The sequence below is a fragment of the Giardia intestinalis genome, chromosome 4, assembly GCF_000002435.2.
Source record: "Giardia intestinalis strain WB C6 chromosome 4, whole genome shotgun sequence".
NCBI lineage: Eukaryota > Fornicata > Diplomonadida > Hexamitidae > Giardia > Giardia duodenalis.
Genome location: NC_051859.1, coordinates 1,097,758 through 1,109,655, shown reverse-complemented (window position 1 = coordinate 1,109,655; position 11,898 = coordinate 1,097,758). Strand labels below are relative to the sequence as shown.

Genomic DNA, 11,898 nt, shown 5'->3' with positions numbered 1-11,898 from the left:
TAGTAAATCTCAGAATTTTAATATTGAACGAAGAGTGGTCTGCGAAGCCACTTTGATATGTCCGCTGATGTGCAGCAGTTCCACGCAGGGTAGAGGGGCGAATTGCTTGTTGTACTTTGACTCCGCGTTTTCTGCTTAGTAATTTGTTGATTGATGAACTTTTTAGCGTCGTCTACACTCATGGCTCTCCGTATATGGCCAGCCCTATCAGCAGACACTTCATATGTGATCTGGGTGCATGCTGCGTCGGCTACAGTTATTGGAATTTGAAGCTGGTCACCATTAAGTCTGTCATTATTCTCGTGCTCAGCCTTTTCGACAGGGCCAACTGTATCAGCAAACCTAACGCTTTTGGGAGATTGATGCTGTATTGCTCGCTGCCTTGTTGCTGCAAGAATCCTTTGTAATTGTTCATGTGCTGCGTATAAGTCATTGTACTTCTTTCCCAAATCGTTGTATTTCATTGCAAGATGCTGAGCATCATTAAGTAGAACAGTGTGCTTATTGATAAGCGCATTATATGCTGCCTCTTGGTCTGCCAAAGCTGCACGGGCACTCCTTGCTATGGAATGCTCCCTTTCCACATCATCTCTCGTTTTCTGTAGAGCAATACTCTCTGATGCTGCTCGAACACAATATTCGTGGATTAAGTGCATGGCATCCGTAACAGTTGTGCAAGGTCTTTGCGTATATGATGATAGTTGCCGTAAAAGGGCTGACACTTGTGCTGGATCCACACCACCACTGTTAAAATACTGGCAAGAAGCTTGCTTATCATTAGACTTCTCGTTATTGCAGACATCATGACCAATACTCCCGGCAGTTTGCATGGAATCAGATGAAGTAACGTTGCCGACACGGAACCTGTACTGCGCCAACTCCTGTTTTGTGGTGGAAATGTAAGTTGCGAGTGCCTCAATTGAGTCTACCCCAGTGTCTTTTAGTAAGTTGTGTAATAGAGCCGACTTTGTACAATGTCCTAGCAGCTTTTCTGAGGCTGACTTTAAATCGCTCTGTAAAGAGGCGTTTTGCTTTAGGATTCTGTCTATAGCCGACACTATTACTTGTCCATCTGCATGACCCTCCTCAATCTTTACTACTGAACATATTTTGTCAAGAAGGGCCTCTTTTTCATTTAGTTGCTGCCGGAAAGAAGCGATGTCAGACATAGAGTTCTCATCCGCTGCAGCTTGCGCATAGGCATCTACTGTGCTTGTCTCTGGGTCGGTGCCCTTATCACAGCCAGTAGCCACAACGTTTACCTCCTGGATCACAGTCATCGGGCTACAGATACGGGTATTCACATTTTCAAGACTGGAGCACGTAGGAACTGCTGTATCTTGCATTTGCACTTCCGTCCGAGCCATCGACTTTACACTGCTCTCTACCTCCATTAGCGATTGGCAGCTTGTGCCCAGTATGCCATTTATAATACCAATATGTTCATCCATGGCTCGCTCCAATATAGCAATCCTCTCCTTCAGAGTTCGCTCCTTGATCCTCAGATCACTGGCCTCCTTGAAGAAAGAGTGGCCAGGGTTATCCATTGTATCTTTGCCTTGAAGGATTTGAAGCTCCTCCTCGAGTATTGCTATTTTTCTTTGCTTGCTATCAAGTTTAGATAAGAGTTTGGCTAGCGTCCATGATTGGCTGCCCCAATCAAAAGGTGTTTGTAGGCATATGCTTTTGTGCTCCTGCGTTACACTGACGTGCCTAGAGACACACTTAGAGATTCCTTTTAACTGATTGGACTCTAACCCCTCTATCTTAGTGTGCAGTAGCTTGATCGTCTCACACAGCTGAGCCTCTGTCTCACGCCATGAGGCGTTTTCCTCGTGAAAGTGAATGTCTATAGGGTAAACACCATTAGCATGGTTGGGTATGGCTTTCTTCGGAATAACGCCCATGCACAGCACCCGTCTGCTAAACCGGGCCACGTCTGGCAGCCTCTCGATTGATATTTTCAGTAGTTCGGAAATAGCGTCTCTGGCATCGACTGGTCCCAGGTCAACAACATCGTTGGCAGCGAGCAAATCCTCCATGCATGAGCTTGGCCAGCTAGCTATAAGAACTCTGATCATTTCGAGGTCCCCCAAAGTAACGGCATACATCAGGGCGTTATACCCATGCCTGTTGGTTAGCCTGCTCAAGCGCTCCGTCATTAGAGGAACCAGTCTATACCGTCTATGTTTAATTGCCAGCATGAGGGCCGTACGGGTGTCGGGAAGAGTAAAGGGATACTCGAAGTCAGTAAGCAACTTAACTGCTTCTATGTTATCAGCCTGAACAGCATGCATCAATGCGGTGTAGCCATCGACATCTGCCCACCCCCATTCAAAGGGGGCATGGGATAAGATGGCGTTCCTGTCATTACTTATAATTGCCCTCATGAGAGTAGTACGTCCGTGCTCATCTGCCTCTGTTAGTGGCGTCGTTGGAGGTGCTGGTAACAGAATAGCCATTGGTCTCACGGAACTATAAAATTAATGGACCAGTAGGCGGATATTTTGTTAGTATACTAGGGTTGCATCATGATTGGGTGCATTAGTGATGGAGGTACAGATCTGCGAAAGATATGTGGCACAACATTTTACTTTCACTAAGAAAGGCGGCCCCACTCACCTTTGATCAAGGTCAGAGAAGGATCCAACGACGCAAATAGTCACATCTAGAACACAACTATTTAGCAAGCCGGCATTATTGCTCGACTACATTGTCTATATGCCGGTGCACTTGTTTGCGGTTGGTCAAATAATTCCTGTTGTGCCAAAAAACGAAAAGGAGATGTTACCCGGAGGGCCCAGCCAGCCAGAGTCTAGCAATGAATCCATACCACTGGTGGCATCAGCGGTGCAGGATGACCAGGAGTCCAAGCCTGTTGTCCACGACGGGTCTGCGACCGTCCTCTCTAGCTCGTTCAATCTTTCCAACACCATCATTGGGTGTGGGATAATGACGCTGCCGTTCAACCTCTACAACTGCGGCTGGGTTCTGGGCATGTTCTGTCTTTTATTGGTCGGGCTCTCGTCTGGCTATGCGTTTAATTTGCTGACCGTGGCCAGTGAGTACACTGGCTTCTTCCAGTATCGGGACATAGCGCTCAAACTTTATGGCCAGAAGTTCTCTCTCTTCATAGGCATCATCGTAATAATTTACACGTTCGGGTCAATAGCATCCTATTGCATAGTGCTGAGAGATAACATGTTCTGGTGGTCTGAGCCTACCTCCGAAAACGACTATAAAAAGAAGAGCCTCCTGTGGGGGATCATGACCTTTATCATTCTGCCCCTTTGCCTCCTGCCCCGGATAGACTTTCTCAACTTTACATCTCTGGTTGCCCTTGCCAGTATCTTTTATGTGATCTGCGTCGTGGCAGGCTTCTATTTGCTTGTCACGTATGTTCCCGGTAAAATACTGTCCAGCGGTCCTCCCCAAGCCCTAAACTTTTCCATAGACGCTTTCACAGCCTTTCCGCTATTCACGACCGCGTTCTGCGGCCATTACAACAGCATGAATATATACCGCGAGCTTAAGGATCGTTCTATTCGCCGCATGAACATCACAATATTGATAACCATGGCTGTTACGATTCTTTTCAACTCCGCAATGGCTCTCTTTGGCTACTTTGCGTTTACAGATACTGTGGCGTCGGACATCCTCAGAAACGTCTCTCAGCTCTCAGGGGCGTCTGTTTACTTCCAGATTGCAAACACAGCGATGATACTCGTCATGCTGTTTTCCTATCCTCTAGTCAGCTTCGGGGTCAACAAGGCCTTCCAATCCCTCATATGGAAGCCCGGGCAGAAGGTTCCTTTCAAGTGGTCCCTTATGTTTGCCCTTATAAATGTCTTTGTGCCCGCCATTATCGCTACCTTTGTGTCTGACATCGACCACATCCTTTCCTTTACTGCTTCTCTTTGCGGGTCCCCGATGGTCTACATTATCCCTGGCTTCTTTGGATACACCATTTCTAAGCGCCAAGGAGGGCCAAAGTACCGTCTAGCGTTAAGTCTCATCCTGATCATCCTCGGGGTGTTTTATTCTGTTAGTGGTTTTTCGTCTGCGCTTTATACGATTGCCATAAGGCCAGCTCTAGAAAAGTAGCCCTGTAGAATTCCCATGTTCATACTCTTTGCCATGTTATATCAAGGATCTATAGAACCTATAAAAAGTAAACTGTAGATTAGCGAAGATGGCGCCTCAGTGCGACGACCCTCTGGCTGAGGCCGGCCTTCTGAAGTGCACCATTCATCACCCAGTGGGGCCAGAAGCACTGCATCCTGCAGTCTACGATACTGAGCTCCTGCTAGAGCGGGAGAAGCAAAATCTCCTGCGAATGCAAACTGCGCGCGATCTCATGGAACAGATCAGTGTACATACACGCCCTCAGGAGAGCTGCTTCTTCCACCGTGTCACCGCGTTGAATAGAGACGCCATGTGCCAAGCGCTGCACCTTGAGACGCGTGAGAGGCAAAGGACAATGCAAGAGCTAGATGAGCAAATTAGCCACCACGCGCGCACCAAGCTACGGGAGTACAAACAGCAAAGGGACTACCGCAGGGGCATCTGCAGCCCACCAGTTTACTCGTGGTCCACCCCGGAGACACACAGGGGCAGGCTGTTGAGTAGACTGCCTAACATCCCACTCTTTGTCTACGGGACCACAATAAACTCCACATCAGACCTTCTAGAATAGGCGTGGCTCTTGCATACTTCGATAAACCAGCGGTTAACCCCAATTATCTGAAAAGTTAAACAGGTACTCCAGACTCCCAAAGCTGGTGTTGTGTTCATCCACGAATTCTAATTTTGCCCTGAAGTACCCCTTTGCCAGAATGCCCTTGGGTGCACACTCTTCGGACATGAAATATATATATGGCTCACTTCGAGGAAGAAACGTTCCGAGGAATACCCTCCCCTTGTAGACAGGGATGCCTAGGCGGTAAATCCGAACAAGGGATCTGAACCCAACTATGGGCGCTTCAGAGACCCGCCAGGAGAAGCCCATGGAAAAGAGACAGCCCTGCTTGATGGTATAGAGAGGCTTCTGGGTATGTTCCGGAGTAATGGAACTTGTAGAGTAGACGAGAGGCTCCATTAGATCCGGGCTTAGGATGCGAAGATCGCATATAGACACCTTCCCCGCGCCCGGAGCAATGGGAGGAAGTTCGGGACACAAGGACTCATCCCAGAGCTTAGCAGCCTCCTCGGCGCTGATGGGTGCTCCGATTGGAATCGGAGATGACGCTTGCTTAGTTGAACCGCCACTTGCTTGTGTCTCGGTCATCTCTGCGACTTCGGAGCACATCACCGTGTGCGAGGTCAGGGTTGACATTCACCGACGACAATATAAGTACTTTTTAAATGCCGTTCTCAGGAGCAGATTTAACACGTGTTCGTGTACATGAGAAAAATGCGCCGCCCTTACTATCGACTGGTTCTTAGACACACTAATAGCACCTTCTATGCGTACAATACATCCACCTTACTAAACTTCGCAGTCAAGCCATCTTAACTAGAGTGAACAGGTGACTACATATTCTGTTGTTTCCTCTACTGTGCCTGGATGTTCTATCACCAAATCCAAGCCTAAAGATTTTTAAAAGTGCCTCACTAAAACCCGTCAGTTTGACTTCTTCCACTCGTTCTGTTCTAGAAGGTGACCCCGTTAGCTGTGATTGATCGCATTGCCTACTGGCCTCCCAGAGTACCGAAGTAACTGCTGGCTTTATCTAGACTCATTTAGGCGCTGTCTCAGAGCACAGACTGTGCAGTCAGGAATGGCACTCAGGCAGCCCCTAACGGGATCCGTCGATATAATACGTTTACTACCTAAGTGTACAGTTAAATCTACGCCTTCCCGCGGCAGAGGAACCACCAACACAAGAAGCCAACAAGCCCTCCTACAACAACGACCACAGCAACGGAGATGCCAGCGATGGCCCCAGTGGAGAGCCTGCTACTCTTGTTTGTGCTACCGCTATCATTTATGAGGTAGCAGACGACAGATCCTTGATTATTAGATGGAGGACTACAGCTCACACAGCTGCTAACACCTTGAATAGCACTACTATTCTCGGTACATTTCACACACAGCTTTTTATCAGAATCGAAATAGTATCCCAGAAGGCAAGATTGGCATTCGGGCGCCCGCGAGGATGTCCCTGTACATGTGTCACAACCTGTTGGACACACAGGACAGGCTCCAGTATTGGTATCTGGTCTCTGTCCATTTACGCACGTAGTACACAGGCTATTGGGACCCGCCGCTGCACATATCTGGACACCAGGCTGTCTACCGAGTTTATAGCAGCCTCCATCTTGAAGAAAATGATCTGCAGCACACTGAGTGCATACGCCACCTGCTGCGTTCGTGCAGAATGAATTCCTTGTTACTGAATTAGCGCACACGCCATTCTGAGGTGCCCACTTATCTTCCTTGCATTTTGAACAGTACTTCGTACCGCCGATTACCGCTCCACACTCTGCACACCCGTCCATCTCTGCTTTGCACTCATCTACGCAGGATCCACCTTGATTAGGATCATCATTGGTGTATTTTAGCATTTTCCCGGGAGGACAAGCTGTGCACTTCGCTGGCCCCTTTGTGGTGCACCCAGCACAGCTAGGATCACAAGGCTCGCACACTTTGTCTCCGTTGTAGTAGCTTCCTATTGCTCCGCAGCTCTGCGTGCACTGCTTTGTCGGGGTGAGGTAGTTGCCATCATTACATTCAGTGCAGATTTCGTTGTCTGTTTTGGGGTTGTCACAGGTCTTGCAGTTGGGAGTATTGCACTGCGTGTTAGGGGCCTTCTCGCACTGGTTCTGCCCGGGAGTCGGCTGGTACCCAACGGCGCACTCGCAGACGTGCTGGCCGTTGGCTGCAGAGTTCGACGGGCAGTCGGCCTTGCAGCTCTTCTTGTCAATCTGTACATTGTTGGAAGCCTCTGTACAGGCCGTGCACGTCTGGGCGTCGGGGCCGCAGGTCTTGCAGCCCGCCGTGTCCAGGGCTGCTGCGCAGTTGACGTTGGCAACCGCCTCGCACGCGTCTTTTCCATTGTTCAGGCTGAATCCCGGGTCGCACTCGCAGACGTTCTGGTTGGGGGAGGAGTTCTGCGGGCAGTTGGCCTTGCAGCTTCTTTTATCGAGCTGCACGTTCTCGCCAGGAGTCTTGCAGTCCAGGCACGTCTGGGCGTCGGGGCCGCAGGTCTTGCAGCCCGCCGTGTCCAGGGCTGCTGCGCAGTTGACGTTGGCAACCGCCTCGCACGCGTCTTTTCCATTGTTCAGGCTGAATCCCGGGTCGCACTCGCAGACGTTCTGGTTGGGGGAGGAGTTCTGCGGGCAGTTGGCCTTGCAGCTTCTTTTATCGAGCTGCACGTTCTCGCCAGGAGTCTTGCAGTCCAGGCACGTCTGGGCGTCGGGGCCGCAGGTCTTGCAGCCCGCCGTGTCCAGGGCTGCTGCGCAGTTGACGTTGGCAACCGCCTCGCACGCGTCTTTTCCATTGTTCAGGCTGAATCCCGGGTCGCACTCGCAGACGTTCTGGTTGGGGGAGGAGTTCTGCGGGCAGTTGGCCTTGCAGCTTCTTTTATCGAGCTGCACGTTCTCGCCAGGAGTCTTGCAGTCCAGGCACGTCTGGGCGTCGGGGCCGCAGGTCTTGCAGCCCGCCGTGTCCAGGGCTGCTGCGCAGTTGACGTTGGCAACCGCCTCGCACGCGTCTTTTCCATTGTTCAGGCTGAATCCCGGGTCGCACTCGCAGACGTTCTGGTTGGGGGAGGAGTTCTGCGGGCAGTTGGCCTTGCAGCTTCTTTTATCGAGCTGCACGTTCTCGCCAGGAGTCTTGCAGTCCAGGCACGTCTGGGCGTCGGGGCCGCAGGTCTTGCAGCCCGCCGTGTCCAGGGCTGCTGCGCAGTTGACGTTGGCAACCGCCTCGCACGCGTCTTTTCCATTGTTCAGGCTGAATCCCGGGTCGCACTCGCAGACGTTCTGGTTGGGGGAGGAGTTCTGCGGGCAGTTGGCCTTGCAGCTTCTTTTATCGAGCTGCACGTTCTCGCCAGGAGTCTTGCAGTCCAGGCACGTCTGGGCGTCGGGGCCGCAGGTCTTGCAGCCCGCCGTGTCCAGGGCTGCTGCGCAGTTGACGTTGGCAACCGCCTCGCACGCGTCTTTTCCATTGTTCAGGCTGAATCCCGGGTCGCACTCGCAGACGTTCTGGTTGGGGGAGGAGTTCTGCGGGCAGTTGGCCTTGCAGCTTCTTTTATCGAGCTGCACGTTCTCGCCAGGAGTCTTGCAGTCCAGGCACGTCTGGGCGTCGGGGCCGCAGGTCTTGCAGCCCGCCGTGTCCAGGGCTGCTGCGCAGTTGACGTTGGCAACCGCCTCGCACGCGTCTTTTCCATTGTTCAGGCTGAATCCCGGGTCGCACTCGCAGACGTTCTGGTTGGGGGAGGAGTTCTGCGGGCAGTTGGCCTTGCAGCTTCTTTTATCGAGCTGCACGTTCTCGCCAGGAGTCTTGCAGTCCAGGCACGTCTGGGCGTCGGGGCCGCAGGTCTTGCAGCCCGCCGTGTCCAGGGCTGCTGCGCAGTTGACGTTGGCAACCGCCTCGCACGCGTCTTTTCCATTGTTCAGGCTGAATCCCGGGTCGCACTCGCAGACGTTCTGGTTGGGGGAGGAGTTCTGCGGGCAGTTGGCCTTGCAGCTTCTTTTATCGAGCTGCACGTTCTCGCCAGGAGTCTTGCAGTCCAGGCACGTCTGGGCGTCGGGGCCGCAGGTCTTGCAGCCCGCCGTGTCCAGGGCTGCTGCGCAGTTGACGTTGGCAACCGCCTCGCACGCGTCTTTTCCATTGTTCAGGCTGAATCCCGGGTCGCACTCGCAGACGTTCTGGTTGGGGGAGGAGTTCTGCGGGCAGTTGGCCTTGCAGCTTCTTTTATCGAGCTGCACGTTCTCGCCAGGAGTCTTGCAGTCCAGGCACGTCTGGGCGTCGGGGCCGCAGGTCTTGCAGCCCGCCGTGTCCAGGGCTGCTGCGCAGTTGACGTTGGCAACCGCCTCGCACGCGTCTTTTCCATTGTTCAGGCTGAATCCCGGGTCGCACTCGCAGACGTTCTGGTTGGGGGAGGAGTTCTGCGGGCAGTTGGCCTTGCAGCTTCTTTTATCGAGCTGCACGTTCTCGCCAGGAGTCTTGCAGTCCAGGCACGTCTGGGCGTCGGGGCCGCAGGTCTTGCAGCCCGCCGTGTCCAGGGCTGCTGCGCAGTTGACGTTGGCAACCGCCTCGCACGCGTCTTTTCCATTGTTCAGGCTGAATCCCGGGTCGCACTCGCAGACGTTCTGGTTGGGGGAGGAGTTCTGCGGGCAGTTGGCCTTGCAGCTTCTTTTATCGAGCTGCACGTTCTCGCCAGGAGTCTTGCAGTCCAGGCACGTCTGGGCGTCGGGGCCGCAGGTCTTGCAGCCCGCCGTGTCCAGGGCTGCTGCGCAGTTGACGTTGGCAACCGCCTCGCACGCGTCTTTTCCATTGTTCAGGCTGAATCCCGGGTCGCACTCGCAGACGTTCTGGTTGGGGGAGGAGTTCTGCGGGCAGTTGGCCTTGCAGCTTCTTTTATCGAGCTGCACGTTCTCGCCAGGAGTCTTGCAGTCCAGGCACGTCTGGGCGTCGGGGCCGCAGGTCTTGCAGCCCGCCGTGTCCAGGGCTGCTGCGCAGTTGACGTTGGCAACCGCCTCGCACGCGTCTTTTCCATTGTTCAGGCTGAATCCCGGGTCGCACTCGCAGACGTTCTGGTTGGGGGAGGAGTTCTGCGGGCAGTTGGCCTTGCAGCTTCTTTTATCGAGCTGCACGTTCTCGCCAGGAGTCTTGCAGTCCAGGCACGTCTGGGCGTCGGGGCCGCAGGTCTTGCAGCCCGCCGTGTCCAGGGCTGCTGCGCAGTTGACGTTGGCAACCGCCTCGCACGCGTCTTTTCCATTGTTCAGGCTGAATCCCGGGTCGCACTCGCAGACGTTCTGGTTGGGGGAGGAGTTCTGCGGGCAGTTGGCCTTGCAGCTTCTTTTATCGAGCTGCACGTTCTCGCCAGGAGTCTTGCAGTCCAGGCACGTCTGGGCGTCGGGGCCGCAGGTCTTGCAGCCCGCCGTGTCCAGGGCTGCTGCGCAGTTGACGTTGGCAACCGCCTCGCACGCGTCTTTTCCATTGTTCAGGCTGAATCCCGGGTCGCACTCGCAGACGTTCTGGTTGGGGGAGGAGTTCTGCGGGCAGTTGGCCTTGCAGCTTCTTTTATCGAGCTGCACGTTCTCGCCAGGAGTCTTGCAGTCCAGGCACGTCTGGGCGTCGGGGCCGCAGGTCTTGCAGCCCGCCGTGTCCAGGGCTGCTGCGCAGTTGACGTTGGCAACCGCCTCGCACGCGTCTTTTCCATTGTTCAGGCTGAATCCCGGGTCGCACTCGCAGACGTTCTGGTTGGGGGAGGAGTTCTGCGGGCAGTTGGCCTTGCAGCTTCTTTTATCGAGCTGCACGTTCTCGCCAGGAGTCTTGCAGTCCAGGCACGTCTGGGCGTCGGGGCCGCAGGTCTTGCAGCCCGCCGTGTCCAGGGCTGCTGCGCATGCTGTGTTAGAGGCCGCCACGCATGCGGTCTTCCCGCTGTTCTTTGCCAGCACGGTTGCACAAACTAGGAGAAATCCTATCAACATTAGCCGGGTTCGTATGCCACTGCTCTTTCACCAGACTTGTGCATTGACCGCGAGCAGTGAGAGACAGCCGCTCTTGCTCTCTTGATCAGTTGGACTGGAGAAGGACGAGATAGGAGCACACCAACCGGAGGCCAGCTGATAGCGCAGTTCTCTCTGACTTCCATAGGAACAGGACCAGTGAGGGCCGGACTCAGATCGCACCTCTCTTGTGGAGTGATTGGTCGGGGTGCACTCCTGTACATTGCTGTCACTGTATCACTGGGCCCACCTGCAGGGGCAGGGCGTCTCGGTAGTAAACGCATTGCCTATTGCATCTGCTCGCTCCATGGCCTCTGCGGCGCTATTTTACGAAATCGTTGGGTCACCTGTCTCCAAGCATCCACTGGATCCTGCGGCAAGACCGTGCCTCTATGCCCGCTCTACCCACGAGGAAGTAGGCACTGCATAGGAATCCTCGGGAAGTGGCAGTGCGTTGCAGCCCAGGGTTCTCTCGAGGGCAGCAGCCGAAGCCGACAACCAAGACAGCCCGCAGGCGCCTGCCAGGACTACTCCCCCCGAGGGGCTGTGCTACCCGGCCGAGTGCGTCGTCGGAGAGCGGCTCTGCGGATACCCCCACATGCTTGATAAGAGCATCAGAAACAACAATAGCACGATCCTCACCGACGGCTTCGTGGCAAACCTGACGAGCTCTCTGCTCTGCCGACTGGACCACTCCACGGCGAGACACCAGTGTCTGTGCGTGCCACCATTCAAGCACATTCCGGACCACGGGTGCGCCCCGGCGGGGTGTGTTTCGGACACGGGTTTTGTGTGCCCGCACGGAGAATGCCTATACAGTGATGGAGAGTACCTGTGCAAGTGTGAGGACGGCTTTGTGATGCTGAACAGCACGTGCGTGCACGCCCAGTGCGTGAAGAACGGGGCTGCCTGCAACTGGACGCCCAAGGCAAGGGGCAGGACGTGTGTGCAGAACGCCACAGCCGCCCTTGCGTGCCAGTGCGACGAGGACGCGGTCCCCCATGGCCAGCTGTGCGCCAGCAAGAAGTACCTGAACACTCGTCTGGCTGGGAGTGTGTGCACAGGACACGGGGAGTGCTACAAGGATGCCTGTGTCTGTGCCGAGGGCTACCACAGGGATCTATGTGACTGCCGTGTGAGGAACATCGGGGCCGTGGCGGGGGTGACGGCGAGCACGGCCGTCTTCTTCGGGCTCCTCTTCCTGTCTGCGACCCGGTAGGG

General features: G+C 54.3%; 6 protein-coding genes across 6 annotated transcripts; 3 read left to right on the top strand and 3 right to left on the bottom strand.

Moving 5' to 3' along the window:
• Nucleotides 1–17: 17 nt before the first annotated feature.
• On the bottom strand, nucleotides 18–2,462 carry GL50803_0032911 (Ankyrin repeat protein 1; the record flags this gene model as incomplete). Its single annotated transcript, XM_001709735.1, has 1 exon — nucleotides 18–2,462. One exon carries the CDS (start codon nucleotides 2,460–2,462, stop codon nucleotides 18–20), a length of 2,445 nt encoding a protein of 814 aa, XP_001709787.1.
• Nucleotides 2,463–2,784: 322 nt separating this feature from the next.
• GL50803_0017214 (putative Amino acid transporter system N2) lies at nucleotides 2,785–4,104 on the top strand (the record flags this gene model as incomplete). The annotated part of the gene is made up of 1 exon (XM_001709734.2): nucleotides 2,785–4,104. One exon carries the CDS (start codon nucleotides 2,785–2,787, stop codon nucleotides 4,102–4,104), a length of 1,320 nt encoding a protein of 439 aa, XP_001709786.2.
• An 88-nt stretch (nucleotides 4,105–4,192) lies between these two features.
• GL50803_002926 (uncharacterized protein) lies at nucleotides 4,193–4,696 on the top strand (the record flags this gene model as incomplete). Its single annotated transcript, XM_001709733.1, has 1 exon — nucleotides 4,193–4,696. One exon carries the CDS (start codon nucleotides 4,193–4,195, stop codon nucleotides 4,694–4,696), a length of 504 nt encoding a protein of 167 aa, XP_001709785.1.
• Nucleotides 4,697–4,729: 33 nt separating this feature from the next.
• On the bottom strand, nucleotides 4,730–5,335 carry GL50803_002925 (Rho GDI; the record flags this gene model as incomplete). Its single annotated transcript, XM_001709732.1, has 1 exon — nucleotides 4,730–5,335. The coding sequence occupies one exon, from the start codon at nucleotides 5,333–5,335 to the stop codon at nucleotides 4,730–4,732; it is 606 nt and encodes a 201-aa protein (XP_001709784.1).
• A 515-nt stretch (nucleotides 5,336–5,850) lies between these two features.
• On the bottom strand, nucleotides 5,851–10,659 carry GL50803_0050169 (VSP; the record flags this gene model as incomplete). The annotated part of the gene is made up of 1 exon (XM_038046136.1): nucleotides 5,851–10,659. One exon carries the CDS (start codon nucleotides 10,657–10,659, stop codon nucleotides 5,851–5,853), a length of 4,809 nt encoding a protein of 1,602 aa, XP_037901976.1.
• A 616-nt stretch (nucleotides 10,660–11,275) lies between these two features.
• GL50803_0017212 (High cysteine membrane protein) lies at nucleotides 11,276–11,896 on the top strand (the record flags this gene model as incomplete). The annotated part of the gene is made up of 1 exon (XM_001709728.1): nucleotides 11,276–11,896. One exon carries the CDS (start codon nucleotides 11,276–11,278, stop codon nucleotides 11,894–11,896), a length of 621 nt encoding a protein of 206 aa, XP_001709780.1.
• Between the last annotated feature and the right edge of the window lie 2 nt (nucleotides 11,897–11,898).